The sequence below is a fragment of the Monopterus albus genome, unplaced genomic scaffold (genome assembly GCF_001952655.1).
Source record: "Monopterus albus unplaced genomic scaffold, M_albus_1.0 scaffold66.1, whole genome shotgun sequence".
Classification (NCBI taxonomy): Eukaryota; Metazoa; Chordata; class Actinopteri; order Synbranchiformes; family Synbranchidae; genus Monopterus; species Monopterus albus.
This window is the reverse complement of record NW_018127946.1, coordinates 1,904,478-1,929,957: the sequence shown is the minus strand read 5'-3', so window position 1 is coordinate 1,929,957 and position 25,480 is coordinate 1,904,478. Positions and strand designations below refer to the sequence as shown.

At 38.7% G+C, this 25,480-nt stretch overlaps 2 protein-coding genes across 2 annotated transcripts; both read right to left on the bottom strand.

The window, feature by feature from the left end:
• Nucleotides 1-3,106: 3,106 nt before the first annotated feature.
• Nucleotides 3,107-8,783, bottom strand: LOC109962640 (solute carrier family 22 member 13-like). Its single transcript, XM_020604531.1, has 3 exons — nt 8,318-8,783; nt 5,107-5,277; nt 3,107-4,389 (listed from the first exon to the last, which is right to left on the bottom strand). The coding sequence occupies exons 1-3, from the start codon at nt 8,690-8,692 to the stop codon at nt 3,997-3,999; spliced, it is 939 nt and encodes a 312-aa protein (XP_020460187.1). The 5' UTR covers nt 8,693-8,783; the 3' UTR covers nt 3,107-3,996.
• Nucleotides 8,784-8,856: 73 nt separating this feature from the next.
• LOC109962630 (serine/threonine-protein kinase OSR1-like) lies at nt 8,857-25,421 on the bottom strand. Its single transcript, XM_020604520.1, has 17 exons — nt 25,215-25,421; nt 24,518-24,630; nt 21,706-21,814; nt 19,456-19,597; nt 18,708-18,763; nt 18,406-18,515; nt 18,222-18,323; nt 17,742-17,875; nt 17,569-17,617; nt 17,405-17,470; nt 17,071-17,193; nt 16,499-16,534; nt 16,190-16,336; nt 14,056-14,161; nt 13,895-13,963; nt 12,667-12,731; nt 8,857-12,523 (listed from the first exon to the last, which is right to left on the bottom strand). Exons 1-17 carry the CDS (start codon nt 25,282-25,284, stop codon nt 12,449-12,451), a joined length of 1,572 nt encoding a protein of 523 aa, XP_020460176.1. The 5' UTR covers nt 25,285-25,421; the 3' UTR covers nt 8,857-12,448.
• Between the last annotated feature and the right edge of the window lie 59 nt (nt 25,422-25,480).

Here is a 25,480-nt window from a genome sequence, read left to right as displayed (position 1 = left end):
CTTTGTTTGTGTGTGTTTATGTAGTATTCATCATATTGTGGGGTCCAGAGCAAACTAAGGAGGACAGTGGAGACATCTCCACTGCTCTATAAGGACAAATTTTTTATGGTAATGGCGGATCATGGGGACGTTGAATAGTTCCAAACATTAGGAGCGAGGCCACAGAGCTACACTGACATGGCTGCTATGTTCCAAAGTAAGAAGTTGAAATTAATAGCAATAATTATATTTATGACATATTAAGTTAGTATATCAAAACACATCTTACAAACTTTTGACTGTCTTTCTCAAATATTGGGTTACTTTAATAATTAGGTACCTAGCTAATTAGCTGATCTATCTACAGAACACAGAATTAGTTTGCAAGGCTTAATGACTGTTTGAAACCATTTGAAGCTCCATGAATCTTGTGACCTGCTGCTGTTTTTGAACCCTCAATGCTGCGACTCAATCTTAATGGCTCTGGTAGGGACTTGCCTCCTGTGCCAGTGCACACAAGGTTGAAAGTTTTTATTAGGATTATCTTAGTTTTAGAGTTAACAATTGATTTTGAAAGTTTGATACTGTGGGACATATGCATATGTCTAATGTTCATTAATGACCACATTCTATCCTGGTCATTTAATGCATACAAGTGTGAAATCACAGTCTGTAGGTTATATTAAGCACCCAAGAACAGCATGTAATTTTGGTGTAGTGTTGACTTCAGACTGCTGTCAATTGGTACGGTATTTCTTTTTCTAAACTGCACGTTTTAGAAGTATGTTAATTGTATGCATATCAAATTTATATAGTGTTAAACAACACATCTTTATACATCATAGCACAAAAGTCACACAGTCAAGCTCAGCTGCTGATCCGCGGTCAGATTAGTGTCAGCCCTGAGGATCCAGTCTGTGTTGTAGTCTCGCTCAGGATCTGACTGGATAAAAAATATACTGTCTAAGTGAAAAGGAAGTATAATATTGGGGAGGCAAAGAGCAAAAGGAATGATCTTTTGAAATAATCCAAATTCCCCACTATGTTGGAGGATAGTTCCAAAATCAGGAGCTGACTTTGAGCTCACAGCTGCTGGCCAAGAATAACTTTCACACATTACTCGCATTTCACACACAAGGGCCCGGGTCCCCTCGGCTCCAAACAAAATTTCATTGTACGTGTCACAATGTTACAATGACAATAAAATAAAGCTTCTTCTTCTTCAATATTTCAACTTCATACTGTATATATACTTAAGGAAAGATGAGATAGCATTTCACACTGGAAGAGCCCACTCATTTATTCAAGTTTCTTCTTTTCTTTGTCACCTGTTTGTATGCACTGTAATGGGTATTGAAATAGCCTTGTTATGCTTAGGTCTGTAGGAGAAAAGTAAAATTGCTGCTTGTTTTCTGACAGGTTTTAGCTTTTTGAGTGCTATATCAACTTGGCAATAAATGCTGCCCCATCTGACACAGTTTAACTTGTCAGTCAGATGATGCAGATGAAGGCCATAAGCTGAAACATATCGGTGATCTCACAATAAGGTTATTCTTTACACCACAAGTGTTGCTGACATGTTTGTCTCTTAAATTGTATAAAATACTAAAAAAACTAATGTGGCAGCAAAAACTGTAGTCATGTTCACTCCATTTTTGGGATTCTGTGTGAAATGTATCAGATTTATCTTTTTCTCCTTCTGCTTTTTTTGTGTTGTTCCAATGCAAACAAAGAAATAAACATGAGACAAAGAATTTGTGACTGCAACAGTCTTGTGGTGATCTGCAAATTCAAATTCCCTAACTCCCGCCTGCAAAGCCACTTGTCTTAACATGCCTTTTTTTTTTTTTTTTTTTTAAATCTAATACTGTTGCTCAACAACTCACCTTGGTACTCAGTGCCCTTAGCTTGCTTAAATATGCTGTTCCAGCCTTTGAACCTTTCAGTTCGTATCAAAGATTTTAATGATGATCTGAGCTGCTGTACTGCCAGTTCAAAAGAGATTAATTACACCTCCTCAGGATATTGTCTATCAGTGTTTTATTTCTCTGGCGTCACAGTAATGGCAACAGTAAACACAGACAATTGTTTCAGACAGTACATGAGCAAAAGTACTAGCACACTCAGAAACATCAATGATACAAGACAATTGGGAATATCTCAAAATATTTAAATATTTAAATACAAAATGCGGATTACTACAAAACCCAATACTACCACAAGGTTAAGCAAAGGGTGCTGTGATGAACACATCAGAAATATATAATGCCTGGACCCTGAAGATTAAAAACAAAAACAAACAAACAAAACCCATTTAACTAGTAACAGTACACTAGTTATCATGTTTACTTTTTATTTGCAGAAAGATCCTGTGGCTAATTTAACACCTTTTCAGTTAGAAGAAATTGTTAGAAAGACTTTATACTTATTTATTTTTAGATACATTTGTATACTGATAAAATGATATAAAGGTATTATTTCTACATATACAGTTTTAAATGATCTTTGAGTACTATTAATTGTGTATATTGTTAACTTGGGTCACAGACTGCTGCATACAATTGCCCTTGAAAGTATAAATGAAGTTGTTTTGACCTGAAAATTTATATGGCTACCACTGCAACTATTATTTTCCTCGTACTGTTATGATTAGAGATTTAATAAAAGTGAGGTTTAAAAGACAGAGTGGTCATCATTTAGCCAAGGAGATCTAAGTATCCAAACCTATCAACGGCAAAAACAACCCACTCATTAATAAAGATCATAGTCTACATACTGTGAACACAATGTTCTTTATCTCTATTTTTTTATGGTACTGGTTGCTTTCATTGGTTTGCTTAGAGTCAAGTACCCAGAATTCAACACAAAGGCTGCACTCTGAGAAGTTCATGGCTAATTTCTAACAAGGAAGAAAGGGGAAATAAAAAGTTTGAACATCAGCTCATTCACCATAAGCCCTGCACGCATGCTAAAAGTAAAGAAATTGTTAGACACTGTGGATAATCTACTTTGTTGCTTTCTTGCCAAAAGTGTGGATAATCTACTTTGTTGCTTTCTTAGGAGCAACAAAAGGATGAAAAAATCAAGACCATTCTTGTGTCTGCACAGTAAATACAAAGCTAATGCTAGCAGTTGGTTATCTTAGCTTAGCATAAAGACTGAAAACAGAGGGCAACATCTAGACTGGCTCTAAAGGAAGGTAGGAAAATTCCACCTACCGGCACCTCTAAATATCAGTAATTGATATGCTACATCTTATTCAATTTGTGTAGATGAAAATGTAGCTTTATGGGACATTTTGTGTCTCAATATCACGCCTTTTACATTGATGCTTGTACAGTTTGACCAAATGAGATAACCTATTCATTTGTGAGCTTGAGGCATGTGTGTAGGAGGACTTTAAACCCTTGGACAGAGATACACTACCTGGTTCCCCTTGTTTCCAGTTTAAACCAACTCTCCCTTGTAGCTTTCTATTTACTGGACATACAGTATATGAGCAGTAGAAATGTCCTTATCTAACTCTCTGCATACACAACTCAACAGCATTGGATCGATGTTAGTTCAGGTAGATTTCCCTGGGTGACCTCCAACAAAAGCAGGTATTGCCACAATTCCTCAGTAAATTAGTGTTGCAGTTTGGTCTTCTCCATGCAGCTCGCTTACACGTTGCCCTCTGCCTTGTTGGTTGAATCAGGGAGTTCTTTTTTGCTGGTCTCAGGAAGGAGAAACACAAGAGATCCACTGAGCAGTACAAGGACACTGAAGACTGTGATGGGTATGGACTGGTGTAATACAGCCAACATGTTGAGCAGTGGAGACAGCATCCCTCCTACTCTAAAGGGTATGGAGCCCAAGCCAACAGCTGTTTGCCTGAAAGAGGAAAACATGGAGGTCATTTTCAAATATATACTGTGTATATGCGCAGTATCTGTAATTGTATAGTTTGTATACTTTGATTTTGCATACCTGACAGAAGTGGGAAACAATTCCTGAATGTAGATCAAACATATTGTACTAGCCCAGTTCAAAAATAACTTTCCTGTGGTTACAAGGGCTATAACAACAACAGCACTGTCTGGAATAAAAATGTAAGTACAATATATCAAACTGCTGACAGTGAAACTGATGTATCCACATAAAACGAGTGTGGAGGACAGGAAAGGCACCTTGAGGAAAAGCCAGGGTCAAAAGGCAAAAAGAGCCTGCTGTCAGAAGGGTTGATATCAGAGATAATTTTCTCCCCACCAACTCCAGAAGCCAGATGGAGAGGAGATTTGCTGGAATCTCAGAGATCCCAAACAACAACTGAACCAGGAAGATGTCAAGACCAAACCTACCCACATTCAGAATGAGGCAGTAGTATCCTAGATTTAGTGAAAACCTGAATACAACCAAAAATAAATAAATTAAATAAAAATAAAGTTAACTACATTTGTTAAAAATGCATTACAAAATGTGCTTAACTTACCAGGCAAAAGATATAAGAAACAAATATTTCCTAAGGAGTGCTGAGGTAAAAATTGTTTTGATTCCTCCTCTTTGGACTTCTTGTTCCTCAGTTACCTAAAGGGCAAATGTATCATTACAAAACAGAGGACAATACTTATAAATACAAACACGTGTTATGGTGGGGTTTTTTTACTCCCAGAGAATAAATCCTACTGACTTGATTCCCTCACTTATACTAGAGTTTGACATTTGTATTTTCATTGAAATGTCTTGACAATTATTGGAGGAATTACTTTGAAATTAAATATAGATCTTCTTTATCTTTAACTGTAATAACGCTGATTCAGGGCACAATTTCATTTTGTTCTGTGCTTTGATTTATGACCAAACACTATGCATGGACGGACAGAAGTAGATACAAGACTTTCCTCTGACACATTAGCCAGAAACATTTTGCAGCTTCTTGGCTGCACTTTGATATTGTGCATATTGTGATGCCCACTGCACATTAGCAATAAGATTATAAACTGTACCTGTTAAAAATCAACATACTAGCATTGTTGCTGTGAGCATGTTCACATGCTGATGTCAACATTTAGTTCAGAGTGCAGCCTTACATAACCACTAGCATGGCTTTAGACTGTTAAGTCATGCTTTGGTTGTAATCAGTTGTCATTTGATGAAATTCATTCTTGCCTTGTTCAGCAGATTCTCTGGAATTTCTTTTTTATTTATTGCTGCAACTCTACATATCAGCTCATTGGCTTCTTTGGGTCTGCCCTGTCCCAGCAACCACCTTGCAGATTCAGGAATCCACCTTAAAAAAATTGCAATAAAAATGTCAGACTAACAAACTGTAATGAGTTTCAATTTACATTTCACCTATTGGACAGATTGTAAGGAGTTCTGGAATAAATTACCACTGTTATGCTGATGATATTCAGTTGTATGTCCCTGTGAAGGATGACAATCCTTTCCAATCTGCTGATTTAGAGGCTTGCTTCTATGTACCCTTAAAAACTGGATGTCACATAACTTTGTTTCTTAATACAGATAAACCTTAAATATTAGTGATTGGACTGTCCCGACTCAGAAATCAGTATGACCATCTAGAATGGATAACTGTGTGGTTCCTCAGAGTCTGACAATAAAAAAAGGCTATGTGTGATCGATGATCGTACTTTTTCTTTTGATCATCACATTGTCATTACAAAGTCGCCGTTTTTTCACTTGTGTAATATTGCTAAACTCAGACCTGTTCTCTCCATGGGGGATGCAGAAACACTAATTCATGCATTTGTATCACCTGGATTAGATTACTGTAATGTTGTATTCTGGCCTTCCATATTGACACACTAAAGGTCTTCAGATGGTACAAAATGCAGCAGCAAGAATCTTGACTACACTGAAAAAGTTTGATCATATTACACCTATTCTGGCCTCAATACACCGGCTTCCTGTTCATGTTTAATGACATTATACAGTAACATCGTACATGGTACTGCGCTGTCATAGTTTCTGATATACTTATACATTATGTACCATCTCACTCATTACATTCCCAGTATGCAGGACTTTTGGTTGTTCCAAGTGTGAATAAGAGCTCAGCTGGTCTTAGGCCTTTTTCTTACCATACCGTACTTCCTTCATCTGGAATGGCAAACTCTGTTTAGGCTTTTAAATCTAAATACCAGTTTTTTCTAGCTAGCATTTAATTAATTGCTGTATTTTGTTATTCTGTTGTTTTATTGAAGTTATCCCTTGTTTTATTCTAAATTTGTTCATTTCTACATTATACTGTATGTGTATTTATTGTTTTTATGTATTTGTTGGTTTCAATTAAATTAATTTTAATCTATGCTAATAATTGTTTTTTTATTGAAGCTTTGTATTTTATGTGGATGTAAAGTGTATTGAAATGCTGAGGTGTGAGACCACACTTCAAATAAACTTGAATTGAACTGAACTGTCTGACTCTAACAAACCAAGCTACAAACACAGCAGTCTTCCTGAGCACACTACTCGTATAAGCAAATTGATTTTGCTAGATCTCACTGAATGCGTTTACATGGACATGAGCATCCCGGTTATGATTGAAGTATCCTGTTTTTGTAGTTCCACATGTAAGCATCATATCCTGATTTTAGAAACCTGAATAAGCTCTTATCCTGGTTTTGAGAAACCCACATATACTAGGTGGAGTAGGCCTCCTTAGAGAAATATCATATCAGACAAATATTACTCTGATTATGAACACCGACATGCGCTTTCTCATAGACAACCATTTTAAATGTACTAGATATCCCTCAATGCGAATTCTCAGTTTCATTAGCATACATTTTTAGGTATGCACACAAAAGTACAAGTGTGTTAAATACAGATACTTTCATAAGTAGTTCAAGATAATTGTTTTTTTTTTATTTATTTTAGTTTCTTACACTTGCACAGACAACATGAACTACTTTTATTGTGTATTTTTGGAGTACCCAGACAGGTCTACTAGACTGACTGAGGCACCTCACACTGGTGCAGAATGAACAGTTTAATCACTAAGTACATAGTTCATCAGATTGCTAGTAGAAAATACTGAAGAAAAACTACTATGCAGTCAAACATTAAAAAACAAGGAAGTGGGACAAGCAACATTCAAATTCTTCAAAATTTTGGATGACATGCTTGGTCACGTTCACTTTCCACTATAGAGGATGGAGGAGTTGTCAATGGATTTGCCTGTCCAAAGGTGTTACAAAGCCTCCAACAGACGACAGGCTACATCAACTCCAGTTAGTATATATATATCTTTCTCACTGAGAAAAAATAAATGGGCCTAAATACAGTTATCAAATGTTTTCCCTAATTAATAATTGCCTCTTATTCATATCAGTAAGATGACAGCTGAGGATGCTGACAATTTAGGCTAGGAGTCATCAGTAAACATGATACTAGTCTTTATCATGTATATATGGATATGCACAACCAGATTTCGCTGTGTTCCATGCAAAGCCAAATATTATCAAAACCAGGATACTCATATCCATATACAGTAAATACAATCATTATGTGAAGTACCACAAGAGCTATAAAGCCAAGATACACATGGGTAAACTGGATTTGGCCAGGTAGGTATGTCCAGGGAGTGTAATGTCCAATTACAGCACAGTGTAAAGAATAAAAATAAACAAGTATATACAACACATACCATATGTACAAGAACACAAAGGCCTGTACTCCTGCCATGACATACTGTGCTATTCTCCAGTAACGAATAACATAGATCAGACCAGCTGAGGCACACCCTCCAATAGCTGTAAACACCTGGCATGCACAGGAGGCAGAGGACCTTTTTGTGATCCCAATCCAGTCAGTAGCTACAAACAGAAATTAAAGACCAAGATCAATGCAAAAAAAAAAAGAGAAAAGAACCAAACAATCCCATGTGTGTGATATTGCCCATAAATCATACCTAACACAGTGGAGGCAGTTCTATACCCTCCACCTGCAAATCCAACTATGAACTGTGATACCAAATAAATGTGGAAATTTGGAGACACAGCAACAACAACGATGAGTATTATCAGAATGACAACTGGCATCTGGGTGGTCCTCCTGCGGCCATACCTAAGGTTTAGATAGTGGGTCAAATGAATATTTAAATGTTTGTTTCCCAACATTTTGCACATACTGTATACCTTTTTCTATCACTTACGATTCAGCTATAGGTCCAAAGACAAATGAACCAAAAAGTAAACCAGCCAGGAACACTGTCTGCACAACTTCAACCATGTTTGATTTGTCACACACAAGATCAAACTGCAAAACATAAAATTAGGACAGTCAGGGCAGATGATACCAAAGAAATTACAATAAAACATCATACTTAACTTACATCAGTGACTATGGTGGCTTCATACAGTGTGTTGTAGTACACCCATCCATTCTGGCACCCTGTGCTCTCATTGAGTCCATACTCCCTGATGGCACCGATGTCCCAGTCCACAGGCACAAACATCCGACACCTGCTGAAGGTCCCATCCTCCTCCCGGGGCACAGTCAGGTTCAGCTGCTCATCTGCGGTCAGATTAGGGTCAGCCCTGAGGATCCAGTCTGTGTTGCAGTGGCGCTCTGGATCTGACTGAAGAAAAACACAACTACAAAAGCAAAGTGGTATTAAGATATTTGGGAAGCCTAACCCGAGAATGATAACCTTCTGGAAGAAACCAAAGTCTCCGATTGCCCTCAGAATCTCTCCAAAATCAGCCATTTTCCCACAGCAGACAATGATCAGCAGAAGCACGAACTCTGGTACCTGGTTATTAATCTTCAGTTCAAAATAAATGTTTTACTACCTGATCTTAGACAGTGACTAAGTGTGGTGAGCACACATCTCAAGGCCAAATGTTATATTAATGACATTTTATACAAATACTGTTTCCACTCATTGACTTTATTCAGCTACTTAAAAATCACCTTGCATGTGATGACATCTTCCAACAATGTAATGTGTATAATTTGTTAAGGAATCTCTTCTGTATGTTATCACAAATATTCCACTTCAAATTATGCTTTTGTGGACATACACATTTTATGATTAAGCACATTCAAAAATATATGTAAGGAACTAGAAAAAAAAGAGAAAGAAAAACGTACTTGCCAATCATCCGATTACAAATCATTCAATGCCACCACATAGTGGAAGAATGATGGCTTTTCTGATGAGCAAACAATAAAAGGGAGAGAAATTAAGAAAATCTCTATTACTTTCAGCTCAAAGTCTTTGATCATTTTACCACCAAAAATCAAGCATACTGAACACACAGGGAAGGAGAAGAGTGTAACATGTGCCATCTGTCTGTTGAAATGACATCTTTGAGCATTGAACAGGTTTCATTGAGAAAAACTGCATATCATGACATCAAAGCAGAGTGTGTGAATAGAAGCCCCAAGTAAATCCAAAAATATACTTAAACTGTATCAGTGAGCTGGTGTGCCAACTGAACAAATAAATTGTGAATGATTAATGATGCTCTGGAAAAGGCCAACAGTGTAAAACACTACAAACCAAACCAAGTACAGAACATGATGAATTATTTACAAGTAAAATGTTCCTTTTATGTGATCTGTACATTTAAAATGGTCGATGAAGCTTTATCATAACCTACAAACCTCATGAACATTCTGTGACAGTGCATGGAGTTGCCATCTTTACATACACCATTTACAATGGTACACAAAAAATGCACTGGGAGTGGTGACACCGATTTGTTGGTGAATGTTCAAATCTCAAAAGACATTACAGTACTGTCAAATCTTCCCAAGTAACAAAAAAACTAACTGGCTTCTGGTGATGTTTAAAAGCTTACTTTGCCCAAAATATGAACAAGTTACTTCTATTGTTGTCCAGCCATGCAGACAGATTTGGTCTGTTTGGTGAGTCTTTGACAGATTTGTCTTAAGGTTCCTGCTGTCGTTCAATGCAAACAAAGTGAATGGAATTTTGTTTGTGGCACTAAAACATAAGTCTATGGCTATGTTCATAATCGGAATGCTAACATGCTAACATTTGCTAATCCAGTCTAATCACTGAAAAAAGTACAGTTGAAGCTGCTGAGTATGTTATTAGTTTTGTAGGAACTTAAATTTAATTCTTGTCACTAAATAAATAACGCAAGGCATTCTCAGAATTATCAGAATTCAACCTGACAGGACATGAGTGACTGCTCCAAATTTCTTGTTAATCCATCAAGTAGTAGTTCAAAAATTTCACAAAGATATAAAAAGCAGCCTCGAGGTTGCTAGAGGTAAAGTCAGGGGATCACCATTCATAAAGCCTTCTAGAACTTTTTTCTAAACATTTTTTTTCAATAATTCCACAGTTGCAGTGAAAACTGTGGACAGCGGGATCCATGACCAGATTAATGGACTATTTCAAATGTCATTTTGAATTATGTGACCACCAACAAAAAAAAACTAGAGTCTACAGCTATGCTAGCGGTCATGCTATAGCACAGCAGCACTTTGAGCTAAATGCTAACCTCAGCATGCAAACATGCTCACACAGATATTCACGAACTTAGTTTAGCTTGATTGCATGCTACCATTTGCAAATTTGCACTAAACAGACAGTTCAGCTGAGGAGAATTTCATTTGTTATGCAGGCTTTTGGTCCAAGTATCAAGCTAAAATCTTGACATAATGGTTGAGCAAGATAATAATAAACACTTTATTTGGCCAAGTATGTGACACACACAAGGAATTTGTTTCTGGTACAGAACTGAGGCAGCCATCTGCGGCGCCAACTCACACCAAAGGCTCTAACCATCGGGGACAACTTGGGGGTTCAGTGTCTTGCCAAGGACACTTCGGCATGTGGACTGCGGGACATGACTGCTCTACCCATCCTTTAGTGATCTTGAATAAACATAGCAAATTTCATTACAATCCATCCAATGGGTTTGGAGTTGTATCAGAGGGGACCACAGTTTTGAACAGATAAACCATTGTTTCTATCCCGAGCTATGACGCCAACATGGCTATAAACTTAAATTCCATTTACTTTGATTGCACTTGGGTGGAAGCAGAAACCTCAGATCAAGACAAGCAACATCCAACTGTCTACATGGCTCAATGCCACTGAGAGTTGACAAACTCTATTCTTGGAATTTGGATGATCCACCCTTTAAAGTTTTATTACCCTTTGACAGAACATTCAGTTCTTAGGCATGCACACAACCACATAAGTTCATTAACAGTCAGCCTGTAACAAAAGCTGCCTCAGGCTCAACCATCATCACCAGCATCAAGGATTCTTCCCAGCTGTTTGATCAGTAAATAAACAGGCTACATGGCCTCTTAACAAGGCAACATAGAAACAGTAACTACCCGTGTCTGTCTGTTGGTGTTTTAAGTTTTTAACCTTGTTGACACATTTATGAAAATGAAAGAAAATTCTCACTGCAGGTTCTTAAAGTTGCCTGTTTTGCTGGTTGACTCCTCATGAACTCCTAGCGATTTACAAACACTAGTGGCTTTTATTCAACCCAGATATTATTATTAGCAACAGCTGTTCACATGCGATCAAAGGAAAATTACTATTGCATAGTACAAGAATATTAAATAGGTCTCAATCTGAAAACAATTGTGTCTTTAATACCTTGGGAAAATGCCATCTTATAGTTTTGTATGATAACTGCAGTTGCGGGACAGAGCAGCTACAGCTGAGATGTGAATTTTTTAAAAGATTTCATGAGTGCAGTCAGACTCGAAACGTTCTGCTTATGTTTTGACAATACCACCCCACACTGATACCATGGAGGAGAGAACTCATCACACTGCCTTGTGCTGCCTTATACAGCAATATGATAATATTTAAGCAAAAATCCACCAGAATTCAGAGAATTATTCAAACTAAAACTATGCTACAGTGTGTTTATGAGGTATCTATATCAGTTTTATGGGATTTGCTTAGATTTCTCAGATAGACGTAAATAAAACATACCAAATAATCACAGACTTGATTTTTTTTCCCCACTCGCACTGGCAAAATCTGTAGTTTCATAAACTAAAACTGAATTTGCATTTTTCAATTTCAGTGTAGTATAAAGTGCCATATAAAGGTGGCACGACACTGATGGCACAGTTGATAAAAAAAAAAAAAAAAGGCAATCTTTTTCAGTACTGGCAGGAGATGGTATGGATTGTGCTTATGTATGAAGAGGAAGATTAAAAAAAAAAAGAAATTAGGAGTTGATATAGTTGATTGCATCTCTTCCATTTACTATATAAGCGCACTGTAAACGTTTCAAGTGTGATTCCTGTGATGAATTGAGCCTCTTCTCAACGTGGTCCTCATGCATCCTGCTTTAGTGTAACACTCCTGCCAGCTTCACGTCTCATCATGATCAGCTTTCTCCTCCTACTTGTCCTCGTCCTCCACTTTTTGGCAGTAGTGGTTTCTTGGAATTGACTATAATGCAGCTGTGCAATACCATTAGTTTCCGTCCTTTGTTGCTGGCTCTACTTAACTGATGCTGAGCTGCGCGAATCCAATGAGCTTAACATCATCAGGAATTTCAGACTCCTCCACACCAGATGCCTAACAGAGGGAAAGCAACATAAACACTGCTTTTAAAATCTCCAATCAAATTACTGACTACAGTAAAACATGAAATAGATATCTTACGCGAGTAGACAGAAGCCATTGTATTACTTCATAAATGTATGCGTCAATGTACTCACCAATTTAAAGGTCAAGTTTTTGTTACTATGGGGATCATCAACAATCTTCTGCAAATTGGCAGCAACTAGACAGAAGATGAAATGAAGTGAGATGACCAACTGATGTAAAACTTTTCCCTCACAACCAGTGGTGAAAAGAGGAAATAACAGCTTCACAAACTACATGCACACACTAAAATCATCAACCATCTGTGTTTATGGTGTACAAGCAGTGTTGCATGGTGCAGCACATTTACAGTACTAGGTAAAGAGCATCGTGCTCACTCAAAAACAAAACTGAGGGTTTGCACAAAAAAAAGCAAACATTTTATTTTGTATATTTACTTCAAAATGTATGTGCTTACTTACACTAAAGCTAGCTCAAAAAATGTAATCAAATCAGTGGTAAACAAATACTAGTTCTACCACTATTCACCTTTAAAAGAACCCAAAATCTATACAATATTCTTGATAGGACTGATGTTAGAAAAAACAAGGCATTTATAAATTGTTCTGCCTGTGTCAGTATCATATAAACACACTTCAGGTAAAGATTTTCATATGAAATCACGCAGAAATGTTTTCTCAATGCAGTTTTGCAGCTTCCTAGTCCCATTTGATTGGACGCGTGTCACAAAAACATACGATAAATGGCTATGCATTAAACTTTAATAGAGATGGGTAAATAAACTGGAGACACACAAGCAAAACTTGCCAAGTCATCACGACTTAGTCTTTTCTCTTGTAACACCAGACCATGTTTTAGAACACTTCTAATAAAGTGCAAATTTAACCTTTGTGTGTCTTATCCTAGTGGATTTTATTGTCTTTTTCTCTTCTTTTTGGGCAGCAGTTTGCTAAATAGTGTTGTTGGACCTTATTGAGCCATGCATCAGACAGTGCCACCATTGAAGTGGGTATTTCCCTTGAACACAGGGGGAGGTACTGAGCAAACTGTTGCTTGGCAGACCAAAATGAGGAAAAGGAAGATGACAAACTAACAGGGGCTGGGGCTACCTTCTATTTTAATGCACACTTACTTGACTCTCTGATACTGATGTCAGTATCACCTAAAAGGTTAGCTTGCAGAAGGCTGAACCTGCCTACGATACGTAATCTGTCACTGAAACACACGAGACAACACTGAGGTTGTATAATAATAACTAAGTAATAAAAAAAAGACTATCAACCAAGCTGTGCTGCTGCACACATGCATCACACACTATGCTACTGCTTTTACAGTACCTACCAATGACTAAGTCTCTCCCATCAACCAGACCTGCTGAGACCAACTCCTGAGAAACTCCGTCAGCAGAGTCTGAGGGGACACAGACAGGAAAAACAGAGTGAGACATGAGATTGGTGTGCAATAGTACATGTAAAGAAAAAAAGCTAGGTGAGCATTCCTACCTCTACCAGGCATGAACTCAAATCGGATGTCATTGAGTTCCTTCTTGTGATTTCTCAGTCTCAGAACAAGGCTGATGGGCACACTGGAACTGGCTGCAGCTGGATCCTACAGTGGCGACAGAAAACGAGTTACTGTGCTGCACACTTCTGCTTAAAATAGATAAAAATGCGCATCTCTTCCTTCCTTCTCTCTGGCAGGTTTTTGTCAGTGGTGACCAGAGTTGATGTATTTGCTCCTTTGATGAAATTTCTATTCTCAAGTAGGATACAGGGCTATAGATCCATGTGTGTTGTCACCATGACTCTAATGTAGCTTTTAAATTTTGCTTGCCCGTTCATGATGCCTATGGCACAGCTATTCTCACCAAGAGAGAAGGGTAGAAAAGGTTCTTCCTATTCTGTCTGTCAATGTCTTTGAATGGATGGTTCTGTTTATCTCACTGAGGGGCTAGAACTGTGACACTCATTTAACACCTGCATGTTCACAATGAAGGTGCTGCAAGGCCTTTTGAAAGTGCAGCTGTGAATCATGGTGTACTAATAAATGCTTATTTGACACAGCGGGGTATGTGGATGTTTCAGAAAGCTGAAGCTGAAGGTGCACTGTTGAGCTTTTGCAGTGCTATTTACAAGTGGATGATTTTTTTTAATTTCTAATGAGACATGCTCAAAGACAAACATGGATGTCAGGGATAGATGCTAATATTTTTAAAGCACTGGCCTCATGGGCCACCAAGCCCCTAAATTTAGTGGCCAAAGTACATTTTTGGTGTCCCAAATGTAAATGTATGTAAAAACAATGCAGAAAACGCAGTAAATAAAATTCAATAAATGAAAAGACATTAAATTCAAGTAAACATGCATATATTCTGTCTCTTGGTTCCGTCTCTTTTTTGCAGCCACAGGTCATTGGGCCATGGTTAATTTTGAACCCTGGATGTTTCACATCCTGCCACAAGTTGCAGGCTATTCTGGATAGTTAGTGGGTATAACTTAAGCCATTTCAATGCTAAGCAGGAGGTACAGCTCTGTTTTGTTCTCCTGCACTAAACTCTATCAAGAACACATTGACACTTGTGCTGTTCCAAACTGAATGAAGCAGTGCATATACTGTGTGTGTGTGTATGTACACACACACACACACACACACACAGTAGTATATTCAGCAGGTTCAATACGAATCTAGTTTACACTACTGAAACCAGGAAATAGACATACTGTATGTTGCGTGCAAAAGTCTGACACTGGCGAGGGTTTTCAAATTCACCTTTTACATGATGCCAACCTAACTACCAGCTAAATAAATTGAAGCATCTCGACCATATATAGCGTAAAAAAACACACCTGAGTACTGTGTGGCAAAGTTTAGCTTTCAGCAGTGCAGCAGGAGACGCGCATAGCTGTATGTACTGCTTCTAACACCATTCAGTACATCAGTATCAGTACAACTCATTCAAAGCTGTTCGAACTCGCTCTGCTGTGGCTGGCCTCAAAACTCATACAGAGTGGGTGGGAATGAGTATGAGCTCTTGTTCAAACTTGTTCTGCTGATGCTAGCAGTACTAAACTCGTCCTCCCATTAATTTTGCCCTCCCTCTACACTGCCTATATGTGTTGGATACTGCAACAGCTGTGCATGGGACAGGGGCTTATCCCTTTCGCAGTAGAGTAGATCCAGTTTTGTTAGCTGTTAGCCTTAGCTTGTCAGCCTGTGGCGACTGTTAAGTAGGGATTACCATAACATTACATATGTTATACTATAAAAGTTACATATAATAAGCTACTATTGCACAACATAGGCTATAAATGTGTTGGTGACCTGCAGTTTATTCATTTGAAAAAACATATACACAAATAAAAACTAACAATATCAGACAATAAACCATTCTATGATGTTGTAAAGGATCACATAAATAAAGCTGATACCAGTCACAGGATTAAAAAAAATGCTCTTCTTTGACGTGATACGGCAGCACACAGCTGTTCGAACTCGCTCTGCTGGACACAGAAAAACTTGAAAGGTTCAATTCTTGTTGTCTAGTCACCAATACATATCCTAGGTAACCATAAGAATCGAACGTCACTAACTGGCATTTGCCTGGGCTAACTAGCACTCTCCATATTAATTTTTTACCTGAGCAGTGGGTCCATGTGAAGGGCTCGTTTGAGTGGGAGCCTGTGGTGGAGCATCCTCTCCTGCATGGCCCATATTCGCAGGGCTCTGATTTGTGGCACCAGGTGGTTGCAAATGTCCTGCAGAGCCATCTGCTGGTGGGAAATGCTAAGACAAACAAATTTGCAGATAAATCAATCACTTTGAAAGCAACTGAAAAACAATCACATACACACAAAAAAGAGGATACTCATAAAACAGTCATGCAGATCTCTGTATCAAGGCAATAAATCTAGATTTTCAGGTCATGTCCACTACACATGGACTCACCTCCATATTCTGGGACCCGTCCTTCACTCTGGGTGACTGCAGAATGGACATGATAAATCATCAGGATTAAAAACATGCAATTCTTATTTTATCTCCCCAGTGTATTGACTACTGTAGGATTGAAGGAATTTGACACAAGGTAGGTGACAGTGAACACTGACATCAGTTAAGATTAACCGACAGTCAGGAGACATAAACCGAGTGTGAAAACACAGTGAAAAATAATTTGATATGCCGTTTTACTGAAATACTGCAACAGGTTTTCATCATTATAAGTAAATAACTATAAGAGCACAACAGCATGTGAATTTTTTTTAATTCTTCAATATAAACGGTGTCCATTAGCTTCCACGAGACTGAAGCAACCTACAAAAAAATGCAAGTTATCTCTTAGTTGAATGATGTTTGAGAATTTTGTGCTTCTTAGTTGATTTACTTGAGTAAACATAAACAATAATGGCGCTGAGTCAAGAGGCCTCAACAAATACAATCTCAAACTTGACTATTAGCACCACCTGCTGACTCTTAATATTATGGTTTGACTCTTGGAAGAAGCAGACATGCAGTCTCACCCGCAGACCTGCCACAGCAGCTTTGCCCTCCTCACTCTCCTCATCCAGTTCATCATCGCTCCACTCCCAACCGCCGTCCTCCGTCTTGTGGAGACGGCCACTTGAGCCGGGCACACGGCGCACCTACACAATGCCAAAAAAAGCAATACTTCATACTGAGCCATCCATGATTTCTTTATTCCTTTTCACAGGCATGTCGGAGCGTGCACAAAGTCGAGAAAATAGGACACACCCTGAACAAGACAGCACACCACTGCAGTGTGATACAGTAATTCTGATATGCATCAAATCTTTAGCTACTGAGTAGTCAGTATATTTGTAATGGATGACAAACCTTTTTTGATCGGTCCGTTATTGTTGGGCCTTTCTGGAGAAGCCTCTCCTGCAAGTATTCGTTGTTCTGTGACAAAAAGAGAAAGATTTTGTTCAAGAAATACAAATATTGGCTCCGAAACATGCAAAAATATTTTATTTATATAAAGGTGATACATGGCTCACCTTGGCTTTTGTGAAGAATTTGTGCTTCAGCAACTCAGCAGCAGTTGGCCTAAATGGGAAAAAGACATAATGCTCCTCATTTCACAACTGAGGAATCTAATGAAAAACAAAAGCAAAACTAACACAATTTAATCATTAGACAAAAAAAAAACAAGGTCTTGGGACCAACTGACCGTTTTTCAGGATCTTTCTGTAAACACAGAGAGATCATCTTCCTGAAGGACTTGCCGTACTTCTTCACCATTTCTTTATCTGTGATGCCCGTCTCCAGACAGGGAGGGTCATTCTGCAAAGTCAGCATCAGCACCTACAGACATGCAAATACCAGCTTTAGTCAGTAAACAAGTATAACATTATCTGTCAAGTACAAGAAATACAACAACTAAACAAAACACGAGACTACCTTTACCAGGTCAACCTGAGGAGGCTGTCTGGATATAAATAAATAAATCCCAAATGTTTCTTTATACATCAGCATGTCCATAATATGCACGAGTGACTGTAGCAGAATACAGAACTCTAACGTTGTCTCAGCCTCTTTGTTTGACAGGCCTTTTGAAAAAAAAAAAAAAAAAAAACAGCTGTTGACAGGACAATTATGTTTGGCATGTATTCTTGAAGACAATGTAAGTACATAAAATACTGTAAGTTACCTTCATGGGTGGGTATTTGTGATATGGTGCAGCCCCAGTAGCCAGTTCAATGGCTGTTATCCCAAAACTCCAGATGTCAGCTTTGAAGTCGTAGCCACGGACCTGCAGATTAAAACCAAAACCATGTGAACCTTTTCTAGCTGGGTTATGGGGAAGCACAGAGAAAAAGAAACAAGACTCCAACCTGCTCCATGACCTCTGGGGCCATCCAGCACGGCGTCCCCACAAACGTCTTCCGAACTTTGTTCCTAGTCATGTCTCCTCCTGTTGCTAGAAAGGCACTGACGCCAAAGTCTAGGGGGTGTATGTGCATAATTGTGTGTATAAAACAAGGAAAAAAAAAAAAAGATAAATGCACAGTTTACAAGTATTTTTGTTATGACATCTGAGCTTCCTTTGTTCATTCGGTGTCAGAAACATTCTTCAGAGTATGACTACATCTCATTTAAGGGTTTAAAACCAAAGTAGAAAGAGAAAAGACTCTACCAGCAATTTGCACTGAGCCATCTTCCCCAAGAAGAATATTCCCAGCCTTTAGATCTCTGTGTATGAAGAGGAGGATTACAGCAAGATGCACAGATTAAAAAACGATGTCACAAATCAATGACTGCACCAACAGAGGAGGGGCTAGGTTGTGCACACTGACTCTACAAATGAACAATGACCTGCAGCTCCTGGACACAAACATGTTAAAGATGCACCTGACTTCTGTTTGCATCATTCAGTGCAAACTCTGCACAAAGTGTATTAAGCTGAGTCCAGCCTCCCTCCCTCCCTCCCCCACCTCTCCCGATTAGAGGAGTGAGCTTCTCTCTTTGTCTCTTGAAATACTGTCCACACACAAAATCTGTAACATCAGATACATTTCATTTTATTTTGAAACATAGTGATACATATTCCAAAATAGATTATTTTAAGTGAGTCTGAATAGAGAGGCTGTTCATTTGAAACTGCTACACTTGCTATTAAACAAGGCACAGAGGATAAAGAGAGGTCTTTATGTAAAACAAACCTCATCAATTATGCATTTTCATTGTATTAAATATTGAAGAAGTGAGGTCTAGTTCACACTGCATGCCTATATGCAAGACATAAAAGGCTCTGTAGTGGAGTAAGCCAGGACTCGAGTGTATGGTGGGACATGGTGACTGCCTGGATTCAGAGTGCACTGACACAGTGTACAGTCATAACAAAGCACTGCCCTGCAGCCTGGTGACATATCATCATAACTCACCGATGAATTTGCCCATTTTTGTGAAGGTACTCCAGCCCCTCCAATACATCTTTCAAGATAGTGGCAATGCTGGCCTCATCCAATACTCCAGTCTTGTGCTCTCCACGAGAGATGATATGTTTGATAATGTCCAACACTGAGCCTGAGAGAAAGAGACAGAGGCATGTCACAAGACATGCTGACAGCACATGGAAGCAATCTCCAGTTTGGCAAATATCTTAAGCCACGGTGAGTAGCACTGACTTATTTTGTAACATCACAAAACAGATAATTCTACAGACTGCAACCACTGCAGCATCACACCCCCTAAACCTACAAACTTGTACATACAAATGACTAGGGGTGTGACGATACCCTTAGCTCATGAGACAATACACGATATTGGGTTCACGAGAACAGGACAATATTTTAACACTATTCTTAAGAAACGCTCAGTGATGAAATATATGACTAGAAAAATTGTCTTATTTGACAAAGTCACAAAATGCCAGACACTGCAGGTACATTTTGAAATGTTTTAACTAATCATCCTGTAATAAATGTCACTTCAGTTCTATTTGCTGAGTATGAATTATCACATGCAGTGAAAGACGACAATATGAAAGCAGTGTAAAAGGTTTTGCCACTCTCCTGTATGATTTCACACATCTCTTCAGACATTATAACTGTGCATGAACTGTGCAAGAGCTTCTAACTTCTAACTGAACCTGTGTGTCTATGCCATCTTCACCCTCACTGCAAAGTGACATCATCTGGCAAAGGTGCTGCGCTGATCAATCATGTATGGGGGAGGATCGGGATGTGGACGCCCACGGAAAGAAGACTATTTTGTTTATCTTATTAACATGAGCATTCACTGCTATTCACTGCCAAATATGGGCCAAAATTAACGCGCCATAACGACACGCCATGCATTTTTGTTAATGTGGGTTGTTAAACTGTGTTGTTTTTTTTGTTTTTTTTTTTAAATCAATCAATCAATCAATACACACACACACACACACACGTGGCAGAATTGGTGCTAAGGTAGAGTAGCTACCGCTAACGTAGCCACTTGGCCGACTTGTCACAACGTGGCCGTATCGTACACGCCGACAAATGCAGCGCCATGTATTAAAAACACAGCAGGAAGTTTTTACTAGATCAGTCTGAATGCACGTCACACACTCTCATACTGGACTGGTTCTTTTATGTACTGATGTCACAAGACAGCTTTTGCCTCATCAAGAACACATTTAATATTGCGAGACCTCATGGCATGAGATTTCAGCACAACCCTATAAATGACACATGAATGAAATATTTATACTAAAGTAGCACTTCTATTTTGTTGTCTGTTGCTTGTTTATGGGTGGATTCGTTCACTGTTAGTGAGCTGTGAATGTGAAAGTTGATCCTGTCTTAGAAGCAGACACAAGCAAGTCTCAAGTTACTGTGGTGAGAATCAAGCAAGTCAAGTCTGTTCCCTACTATAAATAAAGCAAGTCAAGTCATGCAAAATTCTACATCACGTATGTCATGTAAAGTCAAAAATAAAGTCAAATATTGATCAGAAACATCAATAGCTTTAAATAATAGCAGTAGGAAATATGCTTTATGTAGTGGGAAAATGTTCACACTGCTGTAAATTATCCCAGAATATTGTCAAATATCATGCTAACAAATTTTAAATGGTTTCTGAAAGCTACATTGAGGAAATGTTGTAAGTTAGAGAAACGTGGCTTTATACTCACTTTTAACCAAGGAACGCATATTTCAACCAAAAAATATTTAAAGTCATAGTCCTTAAAATATTAATGACATCAAACCCTTCAATATTATTTATGGTCAGCATTTTTCCATCAATATTCATTATTATTATTATGTTCTGTAATAACCTCTACATATAGTAGTTTTCATTGCTAGTGGCAGAGTCAACCATTACTGCAGGTTCTCTGCTGCTACTGACAAAAAAGAACCAATGAGGCATCAGAAATGACTGAGCAGGACATATTTATAATCGATTTACTGTATACTATATAAGCTACCAATGCATAGAAATAACCAATTAGTACAGAAATACACAGAAAATATACCAGTTGTCTACATGCAGCATAGTATGTAAACTGGTTCTCTGGTGACTCAAACCAAACATTCATGCCAAGTTCAAATCCTAGCTTATTGGAAAAAAAGGCAGGTATAACTGAAAGATAAGAGTTAGATGAAAGCTATTCAATTCAAAAGCAAAGCTTCTGACATTCCAGGACTTACCACCACCGAGCAGCTTCATCACAAGCCACAGTTCATCCTTCACCACAAAGGACGTGTAATAAGACACAATGTTAGGATGGTGGCACTGGCTCATAGCCTGGATCTCTTTCTGCATAGAGAAGGAAGATGAGGGATACAGGGTCAAGGGAGAAGCAGAGATGGTGGGACACACAGCAAAGCACAAATTTTAAATTAATTAAAGTAATTTTAAGCTATTTTTGCCATTAGTATTTTTAATAGTGAATCTCAGAGAGGCAGACAAGAAACAGAGGAGACAAATGTTGGAGGTCAGACTTGACCTGGTGACGCTGTGCACAGAGTTGGGTGCATGATGCGCTGCACCGCAACCGCTCAACTACGGGGCAGCCCTATTGATTTAAGTTACACTATGAGTGACAAGCTGGCAAGCTCGGTCACATTGTATTTTAAACAGAATTTGATATTTTGACTTGAGTTTTATTGGATAAAATCTTACTCCTGGTGTGGTTTGAATGACACAACAGAATTCCTGCTACCACTGTAAATGGCCTAATCCTGAATCAGGAGTACACAGTGTCTGAGTTCAGGCAAAGGAATAATCACTGAGGCAACAATCCAAGACATTTTTACCTAGAAGTCCTCGATGACAGAGCTATGTCATCACATACTCAAATCAGATAGCATACACTGGAGGAAATAACTGATGAGGAACCAAGACATCATTGTGATGTACCACTTTAACATGTCATGTCAACTTCATTCTCATGCACAGTTAAACAAACCAGATAAGGTGCTCAAAACTACTTTCAAGTGCATCACTAAGGTCCTGAAACAAGCCACATTTGCAGTCAGGGGTTACAATGGATTTAATATTTCTAGCTATACTGTGAAATAAATGATCACTGAGGAGGACTGCTTTATAGAAATATTCAACTTACAGGCTTTTTGGATCAATAAAGAACCTTGAATTAATCACACTGATTAAACAAAAAACTGACACGGAATTTCAAGAAAAAAAGACAATCATGTTATATACTATACATATCACTCTACTGTGATATAAAGTTAGAGATACCTTATCCATCTTGTCCACCCATACAGGGTATGATAACATTTAGTTTGTCAGCCAACTGCATGGGGTATTGCTAAAACACTGATCAACTGAACAAAATCCTGCATGTCTAGTCTACAGTGTAAAAATGTCACGCAAGGCCTTAAGACGCCTTGTGCGCTTGTGTTTACATCATAGTTAGAGGCTCTCTAAAACAGTCACAATCAGGTTTTAAAAAGGAAAGTCGTGTTATTTAATATAGCCATTATTATTATTTAACCACTGTTTACTGCAGAACCAATTGTTTACTGTTGTTGTGGCAGGAGATTGGCAGCTTCCAGCTGACAACCTGTTTGTAATGAGCTGTGTTGTGTGTGTAGGAAACAGACTTGACTTCAATCTTACCCAACTGTTTGCAGTTGTGTCTCTTATCAGGAATGATAAGTGTAAGAGAACAATCCTTTTTCAGCGCACATTAGGAAAAGCATTGTAGCAAATGAACAGGAACTTATTTATTCACATTTCTTTTCTATTAATGTTGCGTCTTATTGATCGACCCAGGTCTAGTACCCAATGGTGGTTGTGGTATCATGTTTTTGATCTGTTCTTGACCCCGCCAACCCACAACCCTTCCACCAAACAGACCCACACATATTCACAGTGGCGCCTGCAGAATTATATATCATAGTACACACAAGAACTGCCTACAGTTTGCCAAACAAATCTTGTTTTAACTTAAAACTTTGCTCGTTATAAGAAGATACTTTGCTGGTTTTAACAAGATAATTTCATGTTATTATGATATACTGTAGACTATTTTGTCATTATAACATATTGTATTTTCTGGTAATAAGGTGAGCCTCGCAACAGCTTGGAGTGCAGCACACACACGGTCTTTGAGCAGCACCTCCATAGCTCATTCAGTTCAGATGGCTCTCTCTCATTAACACCCTCCCATACCAACTCTCCACACAATGACCAACGTGGCTCTCAGAAGGTGTGCTTCAGCTGGTCACTGAGATTCATTGATCTGACACTTAAACCCATGCACAATAATCAGTCCACAAATTATGTCCATGCAGATTCTCAGTCATCCAGGTCATAGTAAGCTGAAAAAACATAGGAAAAAAACAAACAACTGGACTTGGTTTTAAGTCAAAAACGTTTCACCTCTCATCCAAGAGGCTTCATCAGTTCTGCCCGACAAAGACAGGTAATGACGCCACTGATACTGGGTTATAACGACTCAGTCATTAGGGGACATTGTTGGCCATCAAAGGAGATGGGGATAAATATCTACAGTATGTCTCAACGCCGGTTGGGCAGAACTGATGAAGCCTCTTGGATGAGAGGTGAAACGTTTTTGACCTAAAACCAAGTCCAGTTGTTTTTATTTCTACATTTTTTCAGTCCACAAAATAACACTCCAGTGCAGCTCATGAGTGATAAATACAAAATACCCTGCACATCCCGATGTTACAGCAGGTAAAGTGAGTGTGTGGCTGCTGTTACTCACTCCAAGTTGCAGGGCTCACGTAAAGCAGTAGAAATGATGTGATCCGCTCTAGGGGTGTGCGATACTATATCATATCAGATAGCACCTCAGCCATAAATGCAAAAGTATATTTCTCTATCGTACAACGACCGCCAGAAGCAATGGCATAAAACTTGAGCAAAATCTCTTTTAAAAAATGTAGGTACAGGATTACAGCTGCAGGCACCACTGCATATTCATACACATGGCTTGCAGATACAGGCCCACATATTGCTGTGGTTTCTTACCAGGAGCTCATCCATGCTAGTCTGACACTTTTCCAGGTTGATGCGTTTAATGGCCACCTTCTCCTTTCTCGGCTTGCAGTATGCTGCCTGGACAACTGCAGTGGCTCCACTCCCTGAGGACGACATTAAAGGTGAATCCATCAGAGTTTAGTAAAAGAAAAACCTTTGACTTCTGAGGACAGTAGTCACAGTTCAACTAAATGTTTGTACAAATTTTAAAAGAAACTAGTTTTTAAAGACTGGGGACTCTGGTCATTTGTAATATGACACAGCACTTAATGAAGTATGTAACATTAATCCACCTTAAGTAAATTATAGGAAACTGCAGTTAGATGCCACATCGGATCATCTCTTTTGTTAAAAATCATTAGTCATGTTACCTGAACTAGTGTGCATCATGAATGGCTCAGCCGTATCATACCTTCAGCAAAACCACTACCTACTCCAATAACTGACGAGGCTTCAATTTGCGATAGCTAGCCGTTTAGCTTCGTGCTGATATGCTAAGAAACTATCTCACTTTATCTCGCCAACGAGCAGAAACAGTTAATTGGTTTGGCCGATTCTCTTGTAAGGCCACTTACAGCTCTTGGCTACAAGACATGCAATGCTAGCTGGATAGTAGCAGTTGGTAGCAGACGCCGCTGTAAAGACAAGGGAGGGTACGGCGTTAACATTAGCAAGCTAAGCTACTCACCTATCACCTCATTGAGTTCGTAGTCATCCCTGTCGATTGACCAAGATTGAGAAGACTGGTCGTCTGCCATTGTGTCGTTGTTTCAACGATGCAAACACTGTTTCTAAATAATAACAGACACTGTGGAACAATAGCTACAATTACTCCATTCGGCTCCGATGATGCTGGCCGCTGCAGTTCCGCTGACAACTCCTGCCGCTCCTGTCAACAGAACTTTACGCGAGACTGACGCATCATTTTACGTACGAACTCTGGGGGAGGAACTG

What these genes read in the sequence shown, in the direction of transcription:
- LOC109962640 (XM_020604531.1), bottom strand. Translation starts at nt 8,692, where the DNA reads ATGGCTGATTTTGGAGAGATTCTGAGGGCAATCGGAGACTTTGGTTTC. An exon ending in AAGCCACCATAGTCACTGAT is followed by an intron (nt 5,278 to 8,317) that starts GTAAGTTAAGTA and finishes ACAGTTTGTTAG; the next exon opens with TCTGACATTTTTATTGCAAT. An exon ending in CAAGAATGAATTTCATCAAA is followed by an intron (nt 4,390 to 5,106) that starts TGACAACTGATT and finishes TATTTTTATTTA; the next exon opens with ATTTATTTATTTTTGGTTGT.
- LOC109962630 (XM_020604520.1), bottom strand. Translation starts at nt 25,284, where the DNA reads ATGGCAGACGACCAGTCTTCTCAATCTTGGTCAATCGACAGGGATGAC. An exon ending in GATGAAGCTGCTCGGTGGTG is followed by an intron (nt 19,598 to 21,705) that starts GTAAGTCCTGGA and finishes TCTTTCTCTCAG; the next exon opens with GCTCAGTGTTGGACATTATC. An exon ending in ACAAATACCCACCCATGAAG is followed by an intron (nt 17,876 to 18,221) that starts GTAACTTACAGT and finishes GCATGTCTGTAG; the next exon opens with GTGCTGATGCTGACTTTGCA.